The sequence below is a fragment of the Oryx dammah genome, unplaced genomic scaffold, assembly GCF_014754425.2.
Source record: "Oryx dammah isolate SB20612 unplaced genomic scaffold, SCBI_Odam_1.1 HiC_scaffold_26, whole genome shotgun sequence".
NCBI classification, from domain to species: domain Eukaryota; kingdom Metazoa; phylum Chordata; class Mammalia; order Artiodactyla; family Bovidae; genus Oryx; species Oryx dammah.
Window position 1 is genome coordinate 21381598 of NW_024070210.1, and position 25359 is coordinate 21406956.

Genomic DNA, 25359 nt, shown 5'->3' on the forward strand with positions numbered 1-25359 from the left:
AAGAAGGAAAGGTAAAGTTCAACTCTTGTTACTTCCTTGGGTCTGGACAAGGGGAGGCACCTTCCCCTGAATGAGAAACTGTGGCCTCTGGGACGGAGCAGAGAAAGAGGGGCTGGACCCAGATCTGTCCTCAGGACACAGTGCCTGTGGGCGTGCTCGGAGGTGGGAGTGGGGGAGCCGTGGGGGGAAGTGGAGAAGAGATATAAGGCCTCTTGTCCCAGAAGCAGCCAGGAGGTGAGAAGAGGCGTGAGTGGCACCCAGGAAGGCAGAAGAAGCTGAGGAATTCAGGAGGGGCAAGAACAGCCCTACAGTAAAGGCTCTGGGCACACTCTCTCTCTCTTTTGCTGCCAAAGCCAGAGAAAGAACAGCCAGTTGCATAATCTTTCTATTTGCTCAGATCTACATTTTGCCCTGAAGCTCCCTGCCCTGGGAAGTGATTGAGGAAGGCACCCAGCAAGGACTGGGCAGGGCAGGGTGTTGGCAGGGCAGGGAGTCAGTAGACCAACCAAGGGTACGTGGGGTCTTCAGCCTTTCTTCCACCGCTGCCTTCCAGGAGGATGGAGGCCTTCAATGAGTCTTCCCCGTTCAACTTCTCCCTCCCGCACAACTTCGGCAAGCGGCCCACTGACCGGGCGCTGAGCATCATCCTGGTGATCATGCTGTTAACCATCATGCTCTCGCTGGGTTGCACCATGGAGTTCAGCAAGATCAAGGCGCACTTCTGGAGGCCCAAGGGGCTGGCCGTCGCCCTGGTGGCGCAGTTTGGAATCATGCCCCTCACCGCCTTTGGACTGGGCAAGTTCTTCCAGCTGAACAACGTCGAGGCCCTGGCCATCCTGATCTGCGGCTGCTCGCCAGGGGGGAACCTCTCCAACATCTTCACCTTGGCCATAAAGGGGGACATGAACCTGAGGTAGGACTGGGGGTGAGGAGGGAGCGACTTGGGGAGATTGCAGTCAAGGCGAAGAGCCAGGAGGGGAGTGAATGGGGGCTGGGAGGCTGCTAGGGCAAGGGGTGTCAGCCATTTATGGTCAAAAGCTAACACTGGGCTGGGGGCAGGGGCTGGGGTACATCTTGGCTTAGGCTCCAAGCCAACGGGGCTCAGCTGGTCCAGGGACATCCTGGAGAGACCACGCCCCTGCTCCCAGGGTTGTCTCAAATGGGGCGCAAGGACTGTCTTGAAGGAATACTGTACTGATTTAAAGCAAAGGGACCTCTGGTGAACTTTCACCCATCAGCCAGGGTGGGCAGAATTCTGCTTCAAGGCCAGAGATACGAAAGGGAGTGCAGATTAGTCCCAAAGATCTCCAAGGAGATCAAGGCGGCTCAGAACCAAAGAGCACCTCCAGTTCCTGCAGAGCAGGAAGGAATTGCCAAAGATCCCCCCAACTAACTGTCTGTGCAAGTGGGCTGTCCTCTCTGAACCTCCCCTCTCCACCCATCAGAGGCAAGAACCCTTCAACGCAAAGACCCAGCCAGGTAGATCCTGGAGTCCCCCGGCACCAGCTCAGGGTCCCATGTCAGGACAAGCCTCACCTCAGCCAAACTGGGAGGAGGCACCAGCAGCATCCCCAAACCCAAACCATTACAGCAGAAGTCAGTGAGGGGGGAATCCTGCAGGGGGCGGTTGACTATCTGTCCTTCCAAAGAGGTGGGACTCTGGTCTGGAATGCTTCCCAGCGCAAGGCCAGGTCAGACCAGCTCCAGCTCCAGCAGCAGCTTCTGCTGGCTGAAGAAAACTCACCAGCACAAGAGCTCTGGTTCTAACTTAACTGCCCGTCTCAAGCCTGTCTCCTATGATTCAGTCCTCAGTGGAGAGGCTGTTCCATGCCAGGCAGGGAAGTAAATCCAAGACAGCCCATCTGCTTGTGCCTGTCACTACCCTGCCCCTGACTGAACTGCACTAAGGAAATCAGCCAAGTAGGGAATCCTCTTCCTGGTGATGCCAAGTGATGCTGGAGCTGATTCTCAAATGAAAAAATGATAGTGGTCATGGGGGGTTACCTGGACCTGCCGCCTGAGAAGCTCTGGACTCTCTACCCATATAATTCAACCCTCACTGAGGTGTCTGATGGAGAGAGAGCCTGGCTTGTACAGTCTCTCACGGGAACATGTCCAGTATTCAAACACCTCACTGTGAGGAAGTTCTTCTCCTTATCTGATCCAGGTCCTTTCTGCAGCAAAACAAGCCCCTGACCTGATCTAGACCAGGCCCAATGCAGCCTCTGTGTCCCGTACAGAGAAACCTGAACCATATCTTAATTCTGATGTACAAGGGTTGCAAGCTTGCCTGGTAGCTCAGCTGGTAAAGAATCCACCTGCCATGCGGGAGACCTGGGTTTGATCCCTGGGTTGGGAAGATCTCCTGGAGGAGAGCATGGCAACCCACTCCAGTATTCTTGCCTAGAGAATCCCCATGGACAGAGGAGCCTGGCAGGGTACTCAGGGCCTTATGGCTCTGTATCAGCAGAGCTGCATGGGGAGGAGGGAGGCAGTGTAAAGCATAGTAGGGGAGTCTCTAAGTGTGAGTGACCAGATGTCCCGATCTCTTGAGCCAGTGGGTGCCAATAAGGTCCCTTTGGCAATGCCTGCTTTTCGGAGGCTCTAGGCCTCCACCAGTGGCGCCTCCAGTGACTCATGCTCTCTTGCTCAGGCTCCTGGTCTGGGCACCTGGGTGGGAACTGTCACTTCCACCTAGGCCCCTCAAGAGATAATACTTTGCAGGACAGCCACCTTCTGCCATAAAGCCCCTTCCCACAGACCAACCCCCCATACACATGAAACCAGGCCTTTGACCCCATTCACCCTCCACCATCACAAGCTGCCAGGAACTTCAAATTCCAGATTTGAGTTCACCTGGGACAACTTGTTACAGGTATTATAGTAATGATAATGGTGCTGATAATAAAAGACAGCCTAGCAATGGGCCAAAGACTCTACATGGGATCCTGATACGGCTTCCATGAGGAGGTGCTATAAGGAGCTCCATTCTAGAGACGAGGAAACTGAGCCTTAGAGAGGTTAATACATTTATCCGAGGTCTGGGGGCTCCAAAGCCTGTGCTTTCACTCAAATATCTTCAATGCCTGGTGTGGCCAGAGGGTGACCGCCAGCCTCTGAGGCATGGGCCTCTCTGCACAGGGCATATGCCATCCATCTCTGCCGTGGGTGTTGTGGGATTAGGAACTCATGGCTGGTATAGCTTCCTGCTTTTCAGGAGAAGACAGAATCTCCCTTTGAAGGTGAAATCTCCAAATTTTTAATTGTTGGCAATGATTTCAAATTTTTTAAAACACCGTGCAAGCCAAACTGTACATGTCAGAGGCCCAGATGCCACCCAGAGGCTATGGGTTTGAGGCCTGTGTACAATACCACGCTATTCTCATCTGGACTAGAAAGGAATGTTGAGACTAATTCCACTTTACACGTGAGGAAGCTGAAGTCCAGAGACTTGCTAGAGGCTTCCTAAGAATCTGTGGGCAAGCTGTGTCTGGAGCCAGTCCCAGGGTCTCTCTTGCCGGTCATTCTGCTTCAGGACTGGAGTGAGGCTGAGGGAGATCCTCGTGGGTGGAAGGGGGAGAAGGCACATTCCAGAAGGCTGGGCGCCCCTCCCCGGGTGGACCTTCAAGGCAGCCAGGCACAGCAGCTCTTTCCTCTAGGATGCCGAGAGTCATGCTTCAAAAAAAGACAGTGGACCCACAGGCAAGAGAAATTGCCCTCCCTGGGGGACAGAGGAGAGAGGGCCAGCGAGAACTGGGCCCCTTTGACGACCACCTATGCCACCCCTCAACTTCACCTGCTCCCCCCCGACCCCTCATCCAGCCTACAGCAGAGCCAATGGCTGTGAAGAGAACCCAAGGATTCTCATAGCTCTCCCCACCAGGAAAGACTAGGCAGGAGGAGACAGAAACTACTCAGGTTCCCCAAAGTCTCCCACTTCACCAGAGGCTGACCGGTTCCCTCACAGCTCCCTCAGCTGCTGCCAGTGCCTCTGTTAACAGGAGCTCAAAACCTGTCCCTCAAGCAGGGTATATACAGTTGACCCAAAGCAGGCTGTGTGGAGTGCTCTGAGAATTTAAGCAGGAAGGTTTTTAAAAAAAAAAAAAAGAAATGTGCTCCATTCCCCCTGGTCCCTGGACCCCTAAACAAGGTCCATAGCAGACTCTGGGTCCTGTAGAGAGAAACTGGACCATATCTTAATTCTGATGTAGAAGGGTTACCAGCTTCCCTGGTAGCTTCGCTGGTAAAGAATCCGCCTGCAATCCAGATTCACAATGTTACCACACAGGTTCGTTTCAGAGCTACAACAGGACTGCCCTCCCAGCACTGCCCTTCAGGGTAACAGGATCACAACCGTTACAGATACCAGAAATTTAGGCCAAGAGCCCAGCCCTTGCACATATGGAGGATGTATCAGGAGGTCTGGGAGCACGGCTCCCACACACACACCCCAGTACACAAGGCACACCAAGTCCCAGAGCAAATTCCAAAGCTCCCGACATGCCAAGCCAAAGTAAGCATGACCCCTGTCCAAGGTCATCAAAACAAGCCCACAAGTTTCGTGTGTGGCCTTTCTCCCAGGCAGAGATCAATAGCTAGCGTTGTAGCCCACCGAATGCCCTTCCCAATCTCATTCCCCTCTCCCTATGCTCACGGGAGCACCTCCCAGGATTTGACTTTCAGCACTTCCACAAACCCTTTTATATTTTATATTATACTATTACTATATATGTATATATCCATCAGCAAGATACACTCCTGCATTTGTGTTTTTAAACTTTATATGAACTGTATCATACTACCCATATCATTTGATAGCTTGCTTTCTTTGAGATGATAGGTTTAAAAATAAAAGAGCTATTTTGTGCATTTGAACTGCAGTATAGTTTGTACCAGGCTTCCCTGGTAGCTCAGTCAGTTAAGAATCTGCCTGGAGTGCAGGAGACCCAGGTTCGATCCGCAGTCAGAAAGATCCCCTGGAGAAGGAAATGGCAACCCACTCCAGTATTCTTGCCTGGAAAATTCTATGGACAGAGGAGCCTGGCAGGCTACAGTCCGCGGGATTGCAAGAGTTGGACATGGCTTAGCGACTAAACCGCAACCACCATAGTTTGCTTGGATTGTCCTGTCGTCGGACATTGTGCGGATTTCCTGTTTAAGCAAGTCTTCTGCCTGCTACCCCTGTGCTCACATGTGACAGCATACACGAACACAGGACTGCTGGGTCTTGAGGTTCACACGTCTTCATCTAACAACATCTATCCAGAGTAGCTATTCTACGTCTCACTTCCCAGGGCAGTGTATGAAGATCCCTGTTTCTCTGTGTCATCATCTGTATTCGGAATTGTCAGATTTTTCAATTTTGCTACCTGGTCAAAGTGAAATGTCATGGTGGTTTTAAATTTAATTCGTCATAGGCTTCTCTGATAGCTCAGCTAGTAAAGAATTCACCTGCAATGCGGGAGACCCGGGTTCAATTCCTGAGTCAGGAAGATTCCCTGGAGAAGGGAAAGACTACCCACTCCAGTATCTGGCCTGGAGAATTCCATGGACAGTCCATGGAGTCGCAGAGTCGGACACAACTGAGCAACTTTCACTTTCACGGGAGGTCTAGCACCTATTCAAATCTCATTGGCCATTTGGGTGTCCTTTCTGAAAATAATGCCCTTTGCCTATTTTTCTATGGCATGGGGTTGCTTCCTTCTTATTAATTGGTAGTCATTTGTTGTTTTTACATATTTCAACAGTCTACTCCAAGTTTGGGGCTTATCCTTACGTTTTGATAATGATATAAAATTGCGTATTTTAATTTAACCAACTGTATTAATATTTTTCCTTGACATTTTATATTTTGGGGGTTATTTAAGAAACACTTAACTGCCTTCAAGGTCATATATACATTCACCTGTTTGAGAAGTTTTAAAGCTTTGCATCTCACATGAAGATCTTTAATTTATTAATATGTATTCTGTAATCTAATTGAATATTTTCCACATGAATAGAAAAAATTCCTAGGATCAGTGAATGTTTTTCCAGCAACTTGTAACACCACCTCTTGTTGATCAGATGCTCAAATAAGCATGGGTTTATGTCTGAGATCTCTCTTCTATTCTATGTGGCTATTCTTGCACCAGTATCACATTTTCTTAATTATAACTCTATGATAAATCTTGATAACTGAAAGGAGTTGCCCTACCTTTTTATTCTTGGAAATTATGTTAATTATTTTTGACCCTTTACTCATTCATTTGAATTCTGAGACTAACTCTCAAGTCGACAAGTTACTTCTGAAAGTTTGGTTAAGTTTGCATTAAATTTATAAATCAATACTGAATCTTCCCATCCACAAAACTGGTACAGGTTTCCTTTTATTCAATCATTTCATATCAGGAAGTTCTTTCATATAATTAAAAATTCATTTACTAATAATTGTTCATAGTATAATTTTTAATTGATTTTTTATTGCTAATGTATTCAGAATTTCATGGATTCTATCTACCAGTTATAATAGAAATTCACTTGAATTTCCTGTGGACAGTCCTATCATCAGCATATTTTAGTTTCTTCCTTTCCCATCTACATAATTTTCCTATCTCTTGTTTTGCAATGCTAGCAAAGACATACAGACTATAATTTACAGCAGGTGATGTGATGAGAACAGGTATCCTTCCTTTATTCCTCTAATTTTTCACCATTAGGTTTTCTATTTCCTGTAGATTTTTTGACAGATAACCCTTTTCAGGTTAAGGGAATGCATTCTGTTGCTACTGTGCTGATTTTTACCATGCATGAACACTGGATTTCGTTGAATGACACTTTCCTACATCTATGATACCATTTTTTTCTTTAATCCAATAATGCAGTGATACAGATCAGTAGATTGCCTAATATTAAACCATTTTTATACGCTGGGATAAACCCATTTTGTTCATTGTATTATTTTATAAAGGCATGGCTAGATTCACTAGGTAACATTTTATTTGTGACTTTTGCTTCTGTGTTCATAAATGAGAATGGTCCCTAATTTTTCTTTCTCGTAATGTGACTTTTTTACCTTTGGTTCTAAAATCATACTAATCATATATAATTTGGGGCATGTTTCCCCTTTCTTTACTCTGTATAAGACTGAGATGATTTATACTTTGAATGTTTAGCAGAACTCTACTGTAAAATCATATACATTAGTGTGAGGTTTGGATAATAGGTTTCAAAGTGTTTATTAAATGTCTTTAGTGAGTCTAATTTGATTCAGGTTTTCAACTTCATTTTAATTTGTTTTTGTAGATTATATTTCCCAGGAAATTGTCCATTCAGTCTGAATACAAAAATGAAAATATAAGACTAGCTTTGATTTCTTCTATGGTCCTCTAAAATCTCTACTGTATCAGAAATTATATTTCTTTTTGCATTCATGCTAACTCAATTTGTGCCCATTCTTTTTCTTGGCTAGTTTTGCCACAAGTATTTATATTATTGGACTTTGTAAAGAACCTGCTCTTGGTGTAATTGATTCTCAATTAATTTATATTGCTTATTCTCTCATCTTTAATATTTTCTCTTACTTTCATTAGGTTTAGTTTCTCTTTCCAACTCTTGAATAAAATGCTTAGCTCATTAATTAAATTATTAATTATATTTTATATAATATTAATAATCTTTCTTCTTTTCCTTTATAAACATTTCAAGCTATAAATTTTCCTCTAAGGAGGAATATATTTGTCCTCTAGACTTTTAATTTTTTTAAGATATAATTCACATACCATAAAATTCACCTTTTTAAAGTGTACAAGTCAGTAGTTTATAGTATATTCACGATGTACAACTATCACCACTAATTCCAGGACATTTTAATCATCCCCCAAAGAAACCTAAACACATTAGCAGTCACTCCCCATTCTCTCTCCAGCCCCCAGCAACCACAGATCTATTTTCTGTCCCTATAGATTTCATGTAAATGGAATCATATAATACCTAGCCTTTTGTTTTTGATTCCTTCTCTCGCCATGTTTTCAAGATTCATCTATGTGATAGTTGATATATAGTGGTACTTCATTGCTTTTTATGGCTGAAGAATATTCAATTACATGAATATACCACAATTTGCTTATCCATCAATATTTTATTTTCCACTTTTCAGCTATAACGAATGTTCATACTTGTACTTGTGTAAACATATGCTTTCCTTCTGGGTATATATCAAGAAGCAGTAGATAACTCTATGTTTAACTTTTTTAGAGCTGTCAAACTTTTCCAGAGCAGTTACACCATTTTTACATGCCCATCAAAAACATAAGAGGATTCCAGTTTCTCCACATTCTCACCAAGACTTATCCATCATTTTATTTAGCTCTACTAGGGGGTGTGAAGTGGTATCTCATTACCACTTTATCATTTCATTATCAGCTTTAATTTGTATTTCTTTTATAACTAATGGTGTTGAGCATCTTTTCATGTGCTTGTTGGCCAACTGTGTATCTTTGGAGAAATGCCTATTCAAGTCCTTTACCCATTTTAAAGTTGAGTTATTTGGAGTTTTTTAGCTGTTGAATTATAAGAGCTCTTTATATATTCTGGATACTGGACACTTATATGATTTGCAAATATTTTGAGTATCCTTTGAAGCAGTTTTTTAAGTTTTGAAGTCAAAGTTACCTGTTTTTCCTTTGGTTTCCTGTGAATTAGGTATCACATCTAAGAAATCATTGTCTAATCCAAAGTCAGTTCAGTTGCTCAGTCATGTCAAACTCTTTGCGACCCCATGGACTGCAGCACATCAGCCTTTCCTGTCCATCACCAACTCCCAGAGCTTGCTCAAACTCATGTCCGAGTTGGTGATGCCATCCAACCATCTCATCCTCTGTCATCTCCCCATATTTTAAAATACTATATTCTTCTATTCCTTTTTTCCATTATGATTTCATTTTCAACCCATAAAAGAATTAGATGTTCCATTTTTCCAATAGTCCTTTTGGAGTATTGATTACTGAGTAAACATTTGTTTCACCTCTCCTGTTTTTCATAGGCTTAAAGTCTCAATTCTGGCCCCTCCCTTGGGTATTAAAACCTAAACATCAGATTACCAAGACTAACATCCTACCATCTACTCTGCATGCTGCAGCTTCAGCACAAGTCTGCTTACTAATTGCTCCACATTGTTTCTAGTGCCTGGAAACCTCCCTCAGTTTCTTACAAGCTGGAGTATGTGCTTAAGTGTTTTAGGTGTTCATGAGTATGTTGTGGGGAGGTTCCCATTATTCAGTCCACAGTATCTTTTGAGGGTCTCTCCTCAGCTTCTGACTCCTTGTGATACATCCACCAATTATGTTCTTGATGGCTATACTCCAGACCCTTTGGACTAGGATGTAGCTGATGGTCATTTGAGTCATATTTGATCTCTATAAAAACAATGAATAAGTGTAGATAGTGAATAGGGCTATGGAGAGGAGGAACACACACTTCATACAGCTTTCCTGGGGTCTTATCAACCCCTCATCCCCAACCTTCTCACTAGAATGGAAGCCAAAGCATATATTGTAAAGTAAATGTCTACAAATCCAAGAACATTCCCTAGCAGCTTCCTCTCTCCGTTGGTCTTCTTGAAGGGCCTCTTCTTACAGTGTTCTGAGATTAACAAGGATGAGATTCCAAATGCAGATAGCAATAGGACAGTTAGGATACAAATGAGATTTGGGAAGATACATTATTATTCAAGATCTGAAACTCACACTCAATTTATCTTAAATAATGTTAAAGATAAGCCAAAACATAAAGGACATGATATTATCAATGTTGGGTGTGTGTACGTGTGTGTGCTGCTTCAGACCAGAATGTAGCCTGCCAGGCTCCATGGGAATGTCCAGGCAAGAATACTGGAGTGGGCTGCCATGCCCTCCTCCAGGGGATCTTCCCAACCTAGGGATCGAACCCACATCTCCTTTATTGGCAGGCAGGTTCTTTACCACTAGCGCCACCTAAGAAGTCCTCAAGTGTTGGGGACTAGAATATTATTTAAGATATAAAACAGGTCTGATGACCAGATTATCTTGTCACTTGACAGTGGGTAACTACTGCTGCCTTCTCTAATACTCCACCATTGTGCTCCTTCAATTAACTTTTTTTTTTTTTTTACACAGTCCTCTTAATCATATGGGCTTCCCTCGTGGCTCAGCTGGTAAAGAGTCCACCTGCAATGCAGGAGACTGGGGTTCAATCCATGGGTTGGGAAGATCCCCTGGAGAAGGGATAGGCTACCCACTCCAGTATTCTGGCCTGGAGAATTCCATGGACTATGGGTTGCCAAGAGTCAGATAAGACTGAGTGACTTTCACACTTAATCATAACCTCTGTTCACTTTTTCTTTGCATGTTTTTTGGTTTTTGCCTGAAACCCCTCCCATGCCACCCACTCTCGAAGACCAAGTGCTCTATAATTGTGTATACATTCAAACTCCCTGAGAGAAAATATTCCTGGTGTGCTTGATCTTTGTTATTGTAGTCACAGAACCACTATGTCCAGCCATGCCCTAGGCTCCAAAGGCAGGCACTTAGCCACTGTAGGTCAGGTGTTATTCTACGATCCAATGGGCTATAGTCAGTGATGGGATCGCACAGCTTTTTCCAAAATGGGCTGTGCATATGTGCAAGTATAGAGAGCAAAAAGAGTTCTATTATGGAGGAGATAAAAATGGCTCCTTTCACAGTGAAGTGTACAGGGACGTGGGTTCAAATCTTGCCTCAGCCTTCCCACCTTTGTGATCCTGGGCAAGTCACAACCCTTCAAGTCCCCAGCTTCCTCCTCATCAGTAAAAAGGAGATCGTATGCTTACCTCCTCCAACTACTGGGAAGAGGAAACAAAGCAACGTATGTAAGATTCTTCACGCCATGCCTGGCACATAGCAGGCATGCCACAAATAGTGCAGGCATACCCTGGAGATACTGCAAGTTCATTTCCCGACCACTGCCATAAAGCAGGATATCACAATATTGTAAGTCATGTGGATTTTTCAGTTTCCTGGTGCATATACATGTTATGTTTAAACTATACTGTGACTTATTAAAGGTGCAATAGCATTGTGTCTAAAAAAATTTACATACCTTAATTTAAAAATACTTTATTGCTAAAAAATGCTAACCATCATCTGAGCCTTCAGCAAGTTGTAATTTTTCTGCCAGTAGAGGGTGTTGCCTCAATGTTGACAGCTACTGACTGATCAGGATGGTGACTGCGGAAGGTGAGGGTGGCTGTGGCAATTTCTTAAAATAAGACAGTGAAGTCTGCCCCATCGATTGACTCTTCCCTTCTCTTTCTTCACGAATGATTTCGCTGTTTGATGGCATTTTATCCACAGTAGGACTTCTATCAAAATTGAAGTCAATCATTTCAAACCCTGCCACTGCTTTATCAACTAAGTTTACATAAAATTCTAAATGCTCTGTTGTCATTCCAACAATCTTCACTGCATCTTCACAAGTTGTAGATTCCATCCAAGAAACTACTTTCTTTGCTCATCTGTAAGAAGCAACTCCTTATCCATTCAAGTTTTATCATGAGTTGCAGCAATTCAGTCACATTTTCAGGCTCCACTTCTAGTTCTCTTGCTATTTTCACCAGTCACATCTGTAGTTGCTTCCTCCACTCGTCTTGAATTGCTCAAAGTCATCCATGAGGGTTGCAATTAACTTCTTTTAAACTCCTGTAACATTGATATTTTGACCTCTTTCCAGGAATCATGAATGGCCATCTAGAATGGTGAATCCTTTCCTAAAGATTTTCTGTTAACTTTGCACAGATCCGTCAGAGGAGTTACTATCTATGGGAGCTGTAGATGCATCTTCTTCTGTTTCATTTGCACTGAAAATCTGTTTAGCATGGCCATCTTCACTGATGATCTTAGGAAGACCTTCTGGATAACTTGCAGCTTCTACATGAGAACTTGCTGCTTCACCTTGCACTTGCATATATATGCATATGGCAAGAAACATGCATGTTTCTTCTGCAGATTCCTCACCTCTCTCAGCCTTCCTAGAATTGAAGAGAGTTCAGGCCTTGATCTGGATCAAGCTTTGGCTTAAGGGACTGTTGTGGCTGGTTTGATTGTCTCTTTAGATCACTACAACTTTCTCTATAAGGCTGTTTTGCTTTCTTCTCATTTGTGAGTTCACTAGGGTAGCACTTATAATTTTCTTCAAGAACTTTTCCCTTTCACTTACAACTCGGCTCTCTGGTGCAAGAGGCCTGGCCTTCAGCCTGCCTGGGATTTCCACAGAATCTCCTAAGAGTAAACATTTCTACCTTTTAACTTAAAAACCTAAGAGACATCTGACCCTACCTTTCACGTGAACACTTAAAAGAGGCCAGTGTAGGGTTCGTAATTGGCCTAATTTCAGTATTGTGTCTCAAGGAACAAGGAGGCTCGAGGAGAGAGAGAAGGGGGAGCAGTCAAAATACACACAATGTTTACATCCTTGAAGTTCGCCATCTTACATGATCATGACTCGCAGTGCCCCTAAACAATTACAATAGTAATGTCAAAAATCACTGTAACAAATACAATGAAAAAGCGTGAAATACTGCAAGACTTAACAGAAACATGACGAGACACTAAATGAGCAAATGCTGTTGGAAAAACAGCACCAATAGACTTGCTTGATGCAGGACTGCCATGAATACTCATTTTGTAAAAACACAACTGTGAACTGCAATAAAATGAGGTATGCCTGAATTAATGAGCATGCTCTCTCTCTGCATTTTTCCTGTCTCCCTCTCAGCATCGTGATGACCACCTGCTCCACCTTCTTTGCCCTGGGCATGATGCCCCTCCTCCTGTACCTTTACTCCAGGGGCATCTATGATGGGTCCCTGAAGGACAAGGTGCCCTACGGCGGCATCGTGATATCACTGATCCTGATTCTCATCCCTTGCACCACAGGCATCATCCTCAAATCCAAACGGCCACAATACGTACCCTATGTCACCAAGGTAAGAACCTGGGGGTCTGGGCAGGGAGTGAGAACCCCACCATCATAGCAGTGAACGGCTTGAACCGAGTCATTTGGGCTTTATCTGTGTCAGTTTTCTTTCCTTGCTTACAAAGAAAAGTCTGCTATTGATACAACCTACTTCATGAGATTTGTAATGCACATGAGAGTATTTTTGAAGCGTTAGCAGGAAAAAAAGGAAAACATCACACACAACATACAATCATTTTGATAATTAAGCTTTTATCATGTACCTACTAGATGTTAACTTTTATGCTACTCTCTAAGGATTCACTGTCCTCAAAGAGTTTACTCCCAGAAAATCAGTACACGTGAGAAACAAGACCCAGAGTGTATAGTCAGGCACTGGCAGAATGCAAGAAGGTAAGGTCAGTAAGGGCCAGGTAGTCAAGAAAGGCTTCTCTGGAGGATGGAAGGAGGGGTGGTCCTGAGCCAGACCATGAAGAAAGGGTCAGATTTGGGTAAGCCTAAGGAAATGCCTGAATAGAGGAGTTCAGAGGGAGACCAAAGGCAGACATGGCTGACTAGATGAGAAGGTGGAGGGGAAGAGACCAGAGAGCTGGTAGGCACACTCCTAGCACTTCGGGAATGGGATGGGAGAAAAGTGGAGAGTTGGTCCCAAAGGGTGTGGGGGAATGCTATGAGGGCATCATGCCACTGCCTTGCCTTTGGAAAAAACAGACCCTTAAGAGCTCCCTCTGCCAACTCTCATGACCTTGGAGCTCAGTCCCCATCAGTCTCTCCTCTGGTTCACTGCTCATCCCTGGGATCCAAGTGCCAACCTTGTCCTCAGGATAAACTCTGCCTCCTGAAGGCCTGTTTTGGTTCCTGCCCCTGGGTCTACGCCTTTGAGCCGGTCTACAGGGTACACTACTTGGAAGCGCAAGGCTTGGCAGCAGCTTTAGGCCTGGAACAGAGGTTTGGTCGGGTTTCCAGGTCTTTCGATTTTCACAGTACCATCGTCAAAGGTAGATTTTTGCCCTTGCCCTGGTGCAGTCCTAATACCACGGCCAGTTCCCCTCCCGACCTGTTGGAAGATGTGAAGTCTCCTGCCAAACGGCTGACCACCCCACTCTGCTCTGGACGGCATCTTCTGCTTTCACCCTTGCTTCTCAGTAATCTCCTTTTATTCATTATATCCTCTATCCCCACAGCCTCCTCCTCACTCTCATTTCTAGAATAACACCATACTAATTCTTCCCAATCAACATCGGTTCTGGTTTACATCTCTTTTTTTTTCAGTAAGTAGTCACTGGACTGTACTTCCTGTTTCAGCCAACACCTGTCTTTCCTCCCCTTCCTAGCCATGTCCCAGGAGACACCCATTGCCCGCACCTACCTTCCACGCCCACCCAGCCCCCAGGGCTGTTCTCCAGTGACCACCCTTATCGATCAGTGTCTACTCCTCAGTCTCCCATCCACTCACATTTTTATGACCACCTGCTCCACTTCCTTCACCAAATCCAACAGACTTGACTCAACTCTTCTTTTAGCAGTTTTTGATATGGCTGACCACTGCCTCCACCTCAGAAATCTTTCTCCTCAGCTTCAGTGACAGGGCACCTGCTTTCCTACCACCTCTCTGGCATTTCTTTTCAAACTCCCTTTTGAGTTCCTCTGGCAAAGGTTACTTCTCTGCATTCAGCCCAAGGTTTCTGCTTTTCTTACCTAAGCCCAGGACCTTCCCACCATGAGATCTGGCCCAACTCAACAGCCATCTACAAGCTGATGATCACCAGAACAGTATCCTCAGCTCTCATGTCTCTCCTGACTCCAGAATCCGTGTATTAACTACAAAATCTTTCTACTGAATATGTCTCAGGCATTTAAAACTCAGTATGTTTTAAATTTAAACCATTTCCTCAAACTTGCTCTTCCCTCCTCCCTGTGTGATCATCTCACTGAAGCATTTAATGTGCCCAACTGCCTGAGCCAGAAACCAGAAAGCCATTCTCCGCATCCTCCCTCTCTCCCCACCCACACTGATCACCGATTGCCAGTTCTGCCGTCTCTTGCTGGAGCCCGTGTCTCTCCATCCCTGCATCCACTGTCTTCACTCAGGCCACTTTCCTCGCTCACTTCTAACCTGGTTCCCTTACCTACTTTTAACCTGAGTCTGGAAAGAACAAACTATCATGTCACTCGACTCTTAAAGCCCCTCACTGGTTCCTTCTTCTCCCCCAGGAGTCATGAGGCTCCTCAGTCCTTTCTTGATCTGGTCTCAGCCAACCTCTCCAGGGTCAGCTCTTTTCTTTACACATGCCCTTCCCTCTGCCTGGAATACTCCTCTCTCCAAAACCCCACCTCCTTCACCACCACCTTTCACTGGACACGTCCTTCAAGTCTCAACACAATTAGCACCTCCTCTAGGAAGCTGTTCTTCACCCCCAAGCTTGGACAGAATGTGTGTCCTATTTGCTCCCTTATCACCCAACATCCTTGTAGCACTGATCGTACTGTACTAAAAATACCACTCGTTTTTATTCCCCACCCACCTGCAAGCAGCAAGATCCCAAGGCTGTGTGTTAACACTGAATTCTCAACACTCACATCTAATGCCTGAGAATAAACAAAGGAATAAAGGACAAATCCTGTCTCTCCTACACATTAGTAGAAAAACAAAAAACCAGAAACATGAACCTATCATCTCACTTACTGAAGAGCTTGTGGAATGTAGGAACAAAAGAAAATATATATCACAGAAGATAAAAATGTGAAATGACCCCTGATATCACTTAAAGCAACTCTGTCCTCCTCCACTTTATAGGTGAAACCAGAGACTAGAACCCCAAAAGCAACTGATATAAGAACATGTCTCCTGATCTAAGTATTCTTCTGAGAATAACAAATACTGTAAGATATCACTTATACGTGGAATCTAAAATATGACATGAATGAACTTAACTGTGAAACAGAAACAGACTCACAGACATAGAGAACAGACTTGTTCCCAAGAGGGAGAGGGGCAGTAGAGAAGGGATGGAAGGGCGGTTTGGGGTTAGTAAACTGATACATACAGAATGGATGGACAAGGGCCCACTGCATAGCACAGTGAACTATATTCAATATCCTGTGATGAAATGTAAAAGAATGTGAAATATATCTGAGTCACTTTGCTGTACAGCAGAAATTAACACAACATTGTATATCAAGTACACTTCAATTTTTTTTTAAAAAGTGTTCTAAGGATGGAAAAAAGAATCTCAGATCTTAAAGCTAGAGAGGGCTTCAAGATGAAGTAGTCCCCTGCCTTCTTGCCATTTTATATACAGAATACCTGAGGCCCAGGGAATGTCTCTCATTCCTGTTTTGTTACACATCCATGACTCAATTCTACAGCAAATGACCCCAGAGAACATTAAAAGGGCTGATACACACCTGGACTGGAGAGACAGGAGCCAGTAACAGAATCACATAAAAATCACATCAGCTGCTCAGCCAGTTGCGTTTCCTCGTGAGAGGCCACGTTTAGACACACCAAGATACAATTTCAAGGATGCCCTATTTGGGCTTCCCTGGTAGCTCAGATGGTAAAGCATCTGCCTGCAATGTGGGAGACCTGGGTCTGGAAGATCCCCCTGGAGAAGGAACTGGCAACCCATTCCAGTATTCTTGCCTGGAAGATTCCACAAACAGAGGAGACTGGCAGGCTACAGGGGGTCACAAAGAGTCAGACACAACTGAGCAACTAACACTTTCACCATTTGGAAAAGTGATTCAAGTGATACTGTAACTCACCCACGCAGGAGTTCATTCAAGCCTATATGGTTACAAAGTTGGTAAGCCTGAGCGTGACACAGGCCAGGTGTCACTCTTAGCATAAGCCTCACCATTCTCACTATAATAAGGATCCCACCCTGACACTGACTCAACCACGCTACCTACGCTTTCCCCACACCTGCTGTTACTGATCAACAACCTGACTCTCCTTTGTCTCAGTTTATGCCACCTTGTGACTTCTGCAGCCTGCAGAGTTCCGTGTCCAAATTTTCACACTTGTCTCTGCTCTTGCCTCCCCCTCTCTGTTACTCTACAAACTCCCTAAATGAGAGGACTGACTTCCTCATTGGGTCACTCACCTACCAGGTCACCTACATGGGAAGGTTTAGGCCAGTTTATCTCCTGGATCACTGGCAAGCTGAGCTGGCTGCCCATCAATGGACGGACACTCATCACAGCTTCAGTCAGCAGTGACAGAGCAATGCAGGTGACAGAAAACATGGTGACCTATAAAACGACGATGACTGCAGCCTCTCTTCTCAGCAAGAGGTCATGGGCAGGAGATCTGAGAGTGACAAGAAGCTGGGATGTTAAGCTCCACTCCCTTCCCTACAAGCTACAACGCAGTCAGTCGTTCTAAGATGCTAGGTGCTATGCTGTCGACCTCATTCAAAAAGCTGAATGACTCACCAGTTTACACACCTTGAGGAGGGCTAAGCCAGTTTTCACACCTGGGTCACATCCATGTCTATGCTCACCACCACTCTAAAGGCCCCAAGAATGGGAGAATGAGAATGAGGGCTTAATACTCACGCAGAGAAAGAGGGCTTCCGGATTTACAGACAATCCTTGTAGCCCAATACCTCCTAGATTCTTCATTACACTCTTCAGAACAAAATCTGGACATCAGGTAGAGAACAAACCCAAGAGGCAAAAATCCAAAAGGAGAAATTAACTCAAAACCCAAGGGTGAACTAAGCAGTTAATCAGTTAATTTTTCTTGTTCAGTCACTCAGTTGTGTTCGACTTCTTGCAACCCCATGGACTGCAGCACTCCAGGCTTCCCTATCAGTTATACCAGTTAATAGTCTCTCAATAAAACTTAAAGCACGCTGTTACTAGTGAGATTCCTTCCTATCCTGGGACAGGACCACCAACAGTACAGGTGTTGTTTTATATGATCATCAGTTGCAACATGGTTTAGAACCACAGGCTGAACTGCACAGTTGCAATTAGAGCAATATAAATAAATGTTAAACTGTCACTAGGCCAACACAGTGAATGTGTTCTACATATTTTACCACATTTTTTTAAAAAATTGCATTAAAGCGAAAGCGAAGTCGCTCGGTCGTGTCCGACTCTTTGCGACCCCATGGACTGTAGCCTACCAGGCACCTCCGTCCATGGGATTTTCCAGGCAAGAGTACTGGGGTGGGGTGCCATTTCCCTCTCCAGGGGATCTTCCCGACCCAGGGATCGAACCTGGGTCCTCCCCCATTGTAGGCAGACGCTTTTACCATCTGAGCCTTAGGAAATACCAAACACAGGTGTGAAATGAACTGGAAATGGAACCATAACCATTACAGAACACAGTAAGTTCAAGCAAAGTTTGCTGCACACACTTTTACTGAGAAGACGAGGCTTCCCTCATGGCTCGGTGGTAAGGAATCCGCCTGTCAGTGCAGATGAGGGTTCAATCCCTGGGTCAGGAAGATCGCCTGGAGAAGGAAATGGCAACCCACTCCAGTATTCTTGCCTGGGAAATCTCATGGACAGAGGCGGCTGGTGGTTACAGTCCATGGGGTTGCAAAGAGTCAGACACAAGTTAGCGACTAAACACCTCAACTCAGAAGATTAGAGGGACAGAGCTTAAGTTTATGCAAGTATTTCATCAGTTTAGATGTCACTAAAATGCAGACATGTAACATACTTTGAAACCTTGAATCCTCATTAGTAAATTCTTAACAATTTCATGATAAATTGCCTACTGAAAAAATTCTAAGTGGTGTGTTAAGATCCAACTATAAAATCATAATTTTAAAATAAAAACATACCATTGTTCCTGATGACAGTTGCTTTCACAGCTCTTACCTGGGGTAGGGTGGACCTGCACTGTTTCTAAAGATGCCATTATTACCTGAGCTATTTGAAACTCCTTTTAGGAACTTTCCTATCATCCCAATTTGCAAGTCACTCAAGAAAAGCACTCATCCCTGTACATCATTTAGATCTAAAACCACATTATCTGACTTCATTACCGGATTTAACCAGCGTTGCTTCAAATGACTTTTGGCAACTTCCAGAAATCAGATTCATCCTAAAATAGATGAAGTCCCTACCCATAAAAGAGGTATTTAAGACCAGTATGACAGGTTCTGAGAACAGCTTCTCCTCAGTTCCAAAATATCCAGAGCATCCAAAGTATCGTTGGGATGTGTAAAGAGGACTTTCATGTACAATATCCACTTTCCCAGAGGGCTGAACAGTCTCATCCTTCAGGGTCACAGCACCTCACTGACAACCCGCTACTCAGAGATGTCTATCAGAAACTGGCTGAGCTTTCAGTAACATGGTAATCAGATCTATGACCTCCAGGAAGCTGCCCAGCTACAGATAAGAAATTCAAGATGATAAAGGTCTTGCGTATTCCCTTCCACTTCAAATACGTTTATTAAAATGTTTTCCACCTTCCGTATCCACCAGTGCCTCCCCAGCCCTCTGTGCTCCTCCGTATCCCCACAGCCTCCTAACTGCCTTTTCTTCTTGTCCTTCTTCGCAGGGAGGGATCATCCTCCTGCTGTTGTGCAGTGTGGCTGTCGTAGTGCTCTCCGCTCTCAACGTGGGCAAGAGCATCTTGTTTGTCATGACACCACACTTGCTGGCCACCTCCTCCCTGATGCCTTTCATCGGCTTCCTGCTAGGCTACCTTCTCTCTGCACTTTTTTGCCTCAACGGACGGTAGGTATTATTATTTTAGGTCTCACTGCCCCACGCCTCTCAGGAAAAAGATAAGATCCACAATCTGGGGAAGATAATTTTTAAGCAATATATTCAAATGTAAAAATGGAACAAGGAAACTTGGACTGAGGAATAGTGGGGAGAGAAGGTACTGGATGAATAACACAAAGAAACAAAATCCAAAGGTATCTAATCACGCAAAGAGGAACAGTTCGTGGCGAAGTGCTCCCTAGCAGAGCCTAGATGCCACCACCTGCCCAACTCCCTGGTAGTAAAGGGCAGCGGAGTAGCTCCATGTCTTCATGACAAGCCTGGATGAGGAAACTGATCCCTTCCCCTCTGCCTCCTTTTCTGTCTAGGTTTTATTTGTAACACACCACCTTGGGGTGGCAACTTTATAATAAATGTGCAGAGACAGTGCTCCTAATTCTTTAGCAAAGAACTATTTTAATCACTAATTGCAATTCAGTGAATAAAATGTTGTATTAAACATAACAGTACATTCTTTAGCCCATGAAGTGTAAAGCAAGAGAATGTGTTCTAAAGGCAGATAATGGAACCAAACTTTCAGTTGTGTTTTGAAGACATCCAAGCCAGAGATAGGACCACAGGACAAGGTTCCCAGACATTTAGACAATCTTTTACTTTATGCTGAAATCCTAATTGTCCTATATGTAACCCAACATGTGCCAATGAATGATACTGGCTCATATCTTTTCTCCCCAGAGGCAGACACTTTCTCCAAAATTCATTTTGGTAATTCCACAAGTGACCAACTGTAGATTTCTAAGCTAATCAAAAATTCCTTCATTAAAAACTCCCGAACATGGACCTACTAGTCACCATCTTCCACAAGGCTGGATTAGTGACCTAAGAGATGGGTCGATTTGACTTTTCTCAAAACCCTGTGCATGTGGCTCAGTTCCATCTTGCTGTGTTGGACTGTCAGTCTCTCTTATGAAGTATTTGGAAGATGAGCAAGTGAAGTTGCACCCTTACGTCCCTTCTCTGAAGCCATTTGGTTGTTTTTTAATCAACACAGATCCAAACGCACTGTCAGCATGGAGACTGGATGCCAAAATATTCAACTCTGCTCCACCATCCTCAATGTGACCTTCCCCCCTGAAGTCATTGGACCACTTTTCTTCTTTCCTCTCCTGTATATGATTTTCCAGGTTGGAGAAGGGCTTCTCCTTGTTGCCATCTTTAGGTGCTATGAGAAATGCAAGCATTCCAGCGGTAAGTACTGAATCATTCCCCTTTGAGCTCTACTCTCACCTGGGACATGATTTCACCAGCAACTGTCCCTGGCAAGGACCTTTCAGGAGGGGCTGTAACCCATAAAATCATTAGGAACCAGACAGCACCAATGTGCAGGAAGAAATTCCAAAGAATCAAACTGCCGATAATAAGTGCATCTCATTCTCACTGGGAGAGTGAGCTGTGGACTTTGCCTCAAGGAGCAGAGGGGATCTGGGCTGCTTTAAGGGGAAGATCATGCAGGATGAATCAGACAGAACTGTCTTAGGCATTACATGGTTATGACATCAGTAAGATTCTGTGTTAAGTGTAGGTTCTCAAGCCATGAAACCAGGTCAGAGCCCCAGCACCACTGGCATTGTTTTGAGGGAAAACATGGAAGCAATGCAGTCTAATAAACCAAAATCAAAAAATGAGGATTCCAACTCTGGTTACACAGTAACAAAAAGTCAACTACTAATCCAGATTTAATCATTACTACTGGATCCACATTAATCTACATTTAATCTAATTACTACTGGATTCACAAATTCCTAGCCTATAGCATCTCTTTTTTAAGATGCTCAAGAGTATTCATTCTCTTCAAGATACAAACTTCAAGAAAGCGCACTGACTCCTTTCCTCAAAGTAAACATCAAATTTTTTTTCTTCAGTATCTTTTTTCAAACCCAGAAAACTCAATCTCATTTGGTAACATATTTCAGTATTTTATAACTCTAAACATTAGTAGTATATTCATCTTAACCACTCATTCTTAACTGACTCAACTTCCCATGAACTTGAGGATGTCTAGAAGACCTCTTCAAGACCCAGAGACTGATTCACACCCTGGAAGAAAGATACAACTTACCCTGGTAGAATTTATCTTACAGTAACAAATGAAGACTTACAGTAACTTAAAAGATGTAATCTTGGTTATCAAGCAGCCAAAAAGAAACCAATAAATAACTGATCATTACTTATGAACCATTTTTATACTCAGCTCTGCTTGAAAACTACAGAGCTATGAGTAAGTATGCAGTCTGATACTTCTCAAAGAGCAACTCAAACTATTTGTTACCATTCAAGATTTCCACCCTCTTAACAAAAAAAAATTCCTGATCCCCAGGCTTGCGGTTTTTAGTACCAGAAAGGGCTGAAATGCCAAGAGGCTATATTCTACAGCCTCTGGCTCTAGACATCAATGTATGTAGGAAGATCCTTGTGAAAAACTAAGTGAAAATTACTCATCTCACATACTGTCTGGGCCCAAGTGGTGTTCAAGTTTAAGGATCTGTCAGTTTTTGTGCTTTGGACCCTTGTACCCTTCTAGAAAGATGGGAAAACAGGAAGAGTGAACCCTAAGCATATCTCCTTGCTACCACCATGTAAGCAGAAGTAAACCCAACACCACAGCAGGCGTATGGAAACCCTCTGGAAAGACTTCCCACTTACAGCGCTGTGCTCCCTGCCCCCACTGGCTCCCCGAATGCAAGTCAAGCACTGCTTACATGAACTCAACTCCCCAACTGTACCGCTTGTACTAAGATGATAGAGATGGAGTGAAGCAGAGGCAGTGTTCTCTAGACCTTAGCTCTCTTTATTAGACCTTTTGTTACTAGTATTATCATTAGAGTTGTTGAGGGGAAACCTAATTTTTCCTCAGTTTGACTAAGTCATGGGGATAGAGGTGGTCAAGAGATAAGAGAAAAAAATATAGCATACCCTAAGGGTAAGTTGATATTATCCCCCAGACAGAACAAGTTTTTAAATCACTCTTTTGTTCGTCCTAACCCATGACCCTTTTCAACTTTACAGATAACACAAAAATGACCTACAAAGCTGATGCAACTGAAGAAACCCTCCCAACAGCTCTGGGAAATGGCACTTACAAAGGGGAGGAGTGTAATGTTGGGTTTACTTCAGCCTTCCCCAAAGAGCTGGATTCTGGTCAGAAGGCAATTGAGCAACTCAACGTGGCAAACTGAAGAGAGAGCAGAAAGAGGAACCACCTGTGGTGTTCTTAGGCTTTCTCCAGCATTTCCAGCATAAACTATCAGAATCATTAAGGCTTGCATGGAAAACAAAGTGGGAGTCTACCCCACAAGGCTTACTTGTCCTCAGCTCAGGACTTGATACCTGTTTTAAAAAATGAAAGACTTATTCAAATCGAATATCTAACTTCCGTTCCCAGTTTTGTGACCCAAAAAGGATATAAGATGCTCAGAGTAGTGTAGGATTAGTAGAGACTTCAGAAGTCATTTCTAACCTTTAGATTTAGAAAAATCTAGATCCCATTCTTTCCCTTTTGACATCACTGGCACCAAAGCTACTGAGAACATGACACCAACTGGCTAAGACAAACTCACAACCATACTGAAATGAAAGGACATTCTGGAGAATACAATTCTGGAAGAGAGCTTTAAAACAGAAAAGCAAGGAGAAGAAGTACAAATACCAAGAGAATAATTTCTCTAATCTAATAATCTACCCCATCAGTTCATTAGGTATCAGTAGTTTTCACGTTATGTTCAAATTTAAAATTGACAGTAAACTATTGCCAGAATTATGATTGCTAACTTCAAAGTAACTGAAATTCTTAAATTTCCAATTTTTCCCAATGAAATTTACACATTTTCCATACTGCTCATAGGCAAACACATACACACACAGACACATTAAGTCAAAGATTAACAAACAAATAAAAACACTTGAAAACACCTGACTATACCTAAGTTCCTTGTGAATTTCATATCCCTTAATTAAGTACAAATGGAAACCAAGGCAAGTAAATATCTTGGCATTCACCTGGCAATGTCCACAACTATCACTACTCCCAACAGAACACCAACTTGGGTCATTAACCACCTCTTAAAAATGCTAATTTAAAAAAAAAAAATTGTAAAGTTATCTGCCACCTATCAACCTTACGTTTTACCTACGTTTACTTATCTGTTCAAATTGTTTTCTCTCATATCTAGCTGACATCATCTACAAGACCTGGTTAGGAAGAACAATTAAGTTCAACTTTTTGAGTAAAGTATGGCTGAACTTGAGATATATTACACTCAAATTTCCCTTAGAAGACCAAGCTGAACCCTGAATAGCCAATCTCCATGTTGCTGAAAATTCGAGTATAATTTAGTCAGCTCTCTGTATCTGAGATTCCACATCAACTGATTCAATCAACCATGGACCATGTAATACAGCAACAGGTATTTATTCAAAATCTGTATATAAGCAGACCCACGCAGATCAAACCTGCATCGTTCATGGACCCACTATATATAGAAAAATAATTACAGGGAGTCCCCTGGTGGTCCAGTGATTAGCAGGACTCCACGCTTCCACTGCAGGGGGCAGGGGTTCAATCCCTGTCCGAGAACAAAGATTCTTATGCCTCACCACACAGCAGGAAAAAAGTTACATCACATCACACAAAACCTGCAGTTGGACACAACTGAGCAACTAACTGTAAAACCTGGTCCTAAAACTTTGCTTAGATTACAGCAACATCATTATTTCTGATATTCTGTATCTGGGAATTCAGGCCAACTTATTACTTCAAAATTAACTTGGTCATCTCTGCCATTGTTTAAAGAAAGCGCTTTATCTTGTTAAGAGTGATAAGCCACTGATACTATGTATTTAATGACAGAGGTGAAGTCACTGGTAAAACATCAAAGTACATACAGCAGCCCTTCTGAGTTTCCGTATCTAAACAGCCTAAGGGGAAAAATAATCACACCTCTTCATTTGACATCAGCAACTTCTGGCTGAACTGTAGACCCTTCAGATAACACTATAAAGAAAAAAAACCTAGGTTTCCCACAGAGGTAAACACAAAATGCCCCACATTCAAGTGAATCAACAAGTACACCACACTCTCCCAAGAATTGTGATCAGCTTCACAATTTTATGGCCTAAGTTCTGTAGTCTTGAACACAGGAAAGCTTTCATACCAAGAACTCTCAAATGCAGATTCCCACTGTCAAATGCCACACTCTGGGGAAGCCCAATCTGTTCCTAGTGCTGCCAATTCTGCCTTCTTCAAAATCCCTGAAAGGCTAGGGCAGCTAAGTGTGGTTTGGGGGTTCTGGAACTAGACTTCCAAGGTTCTAATACCAGTCTACCATTTACTTGTTGTTCCAGGCCCTGGCTCTCCTCTTGAAAATTTTGTATTAAAAAATAAAATTACACATACATATATATAAATACATATATATAAATACTTCTATACAAATACTACATGTAATAGTTAAGTGGTTTAGGAGTCAGTGACATTACACACGCAAGGAACTTAACAGAGCTACTACGTGTTACTCATTTTAACAAGTATTTATCTTGACTAGCATTCAATCAAACTTGTCCCTAGAAGAAACAACGAAACCAATTTTCTAGATATAGGACTCTAACATTTAATAGAGGTGGATGTAGAACCTT

General features: G+C 43.4%; 1 protein-coding gene across 1 annotated transcript; it reads left to right on the forward strand.

Annotated features, from left to right (window-relative positions):
• Positions 1 to 436: 436 nt before the first annotated feature.
• Positions 437 to 23084, forward strand: SLC10A1 (solute carrier family 10 member 1). The gene is made up of 5 exons (XM_040226190.1): positions 437 to 913; positions 12769 to 12979; positions 19499 to 19677; positions 20720 to 20916; positions 22735 to 23084. The coding sequence occupies exons 1-5, from the start codon at positions 558 to 560 to the stop codon at positions 22902 to 22904; spliced, it is 1113 nt and encodes a 370-aa protein (XP_040082124.1). The 5' UTR covers positions 437 to 557; the 3' UTR covers positions 22905 to 23084.
• Positions 23085 to 25359: the final 2275 nt, after the last annotated feature.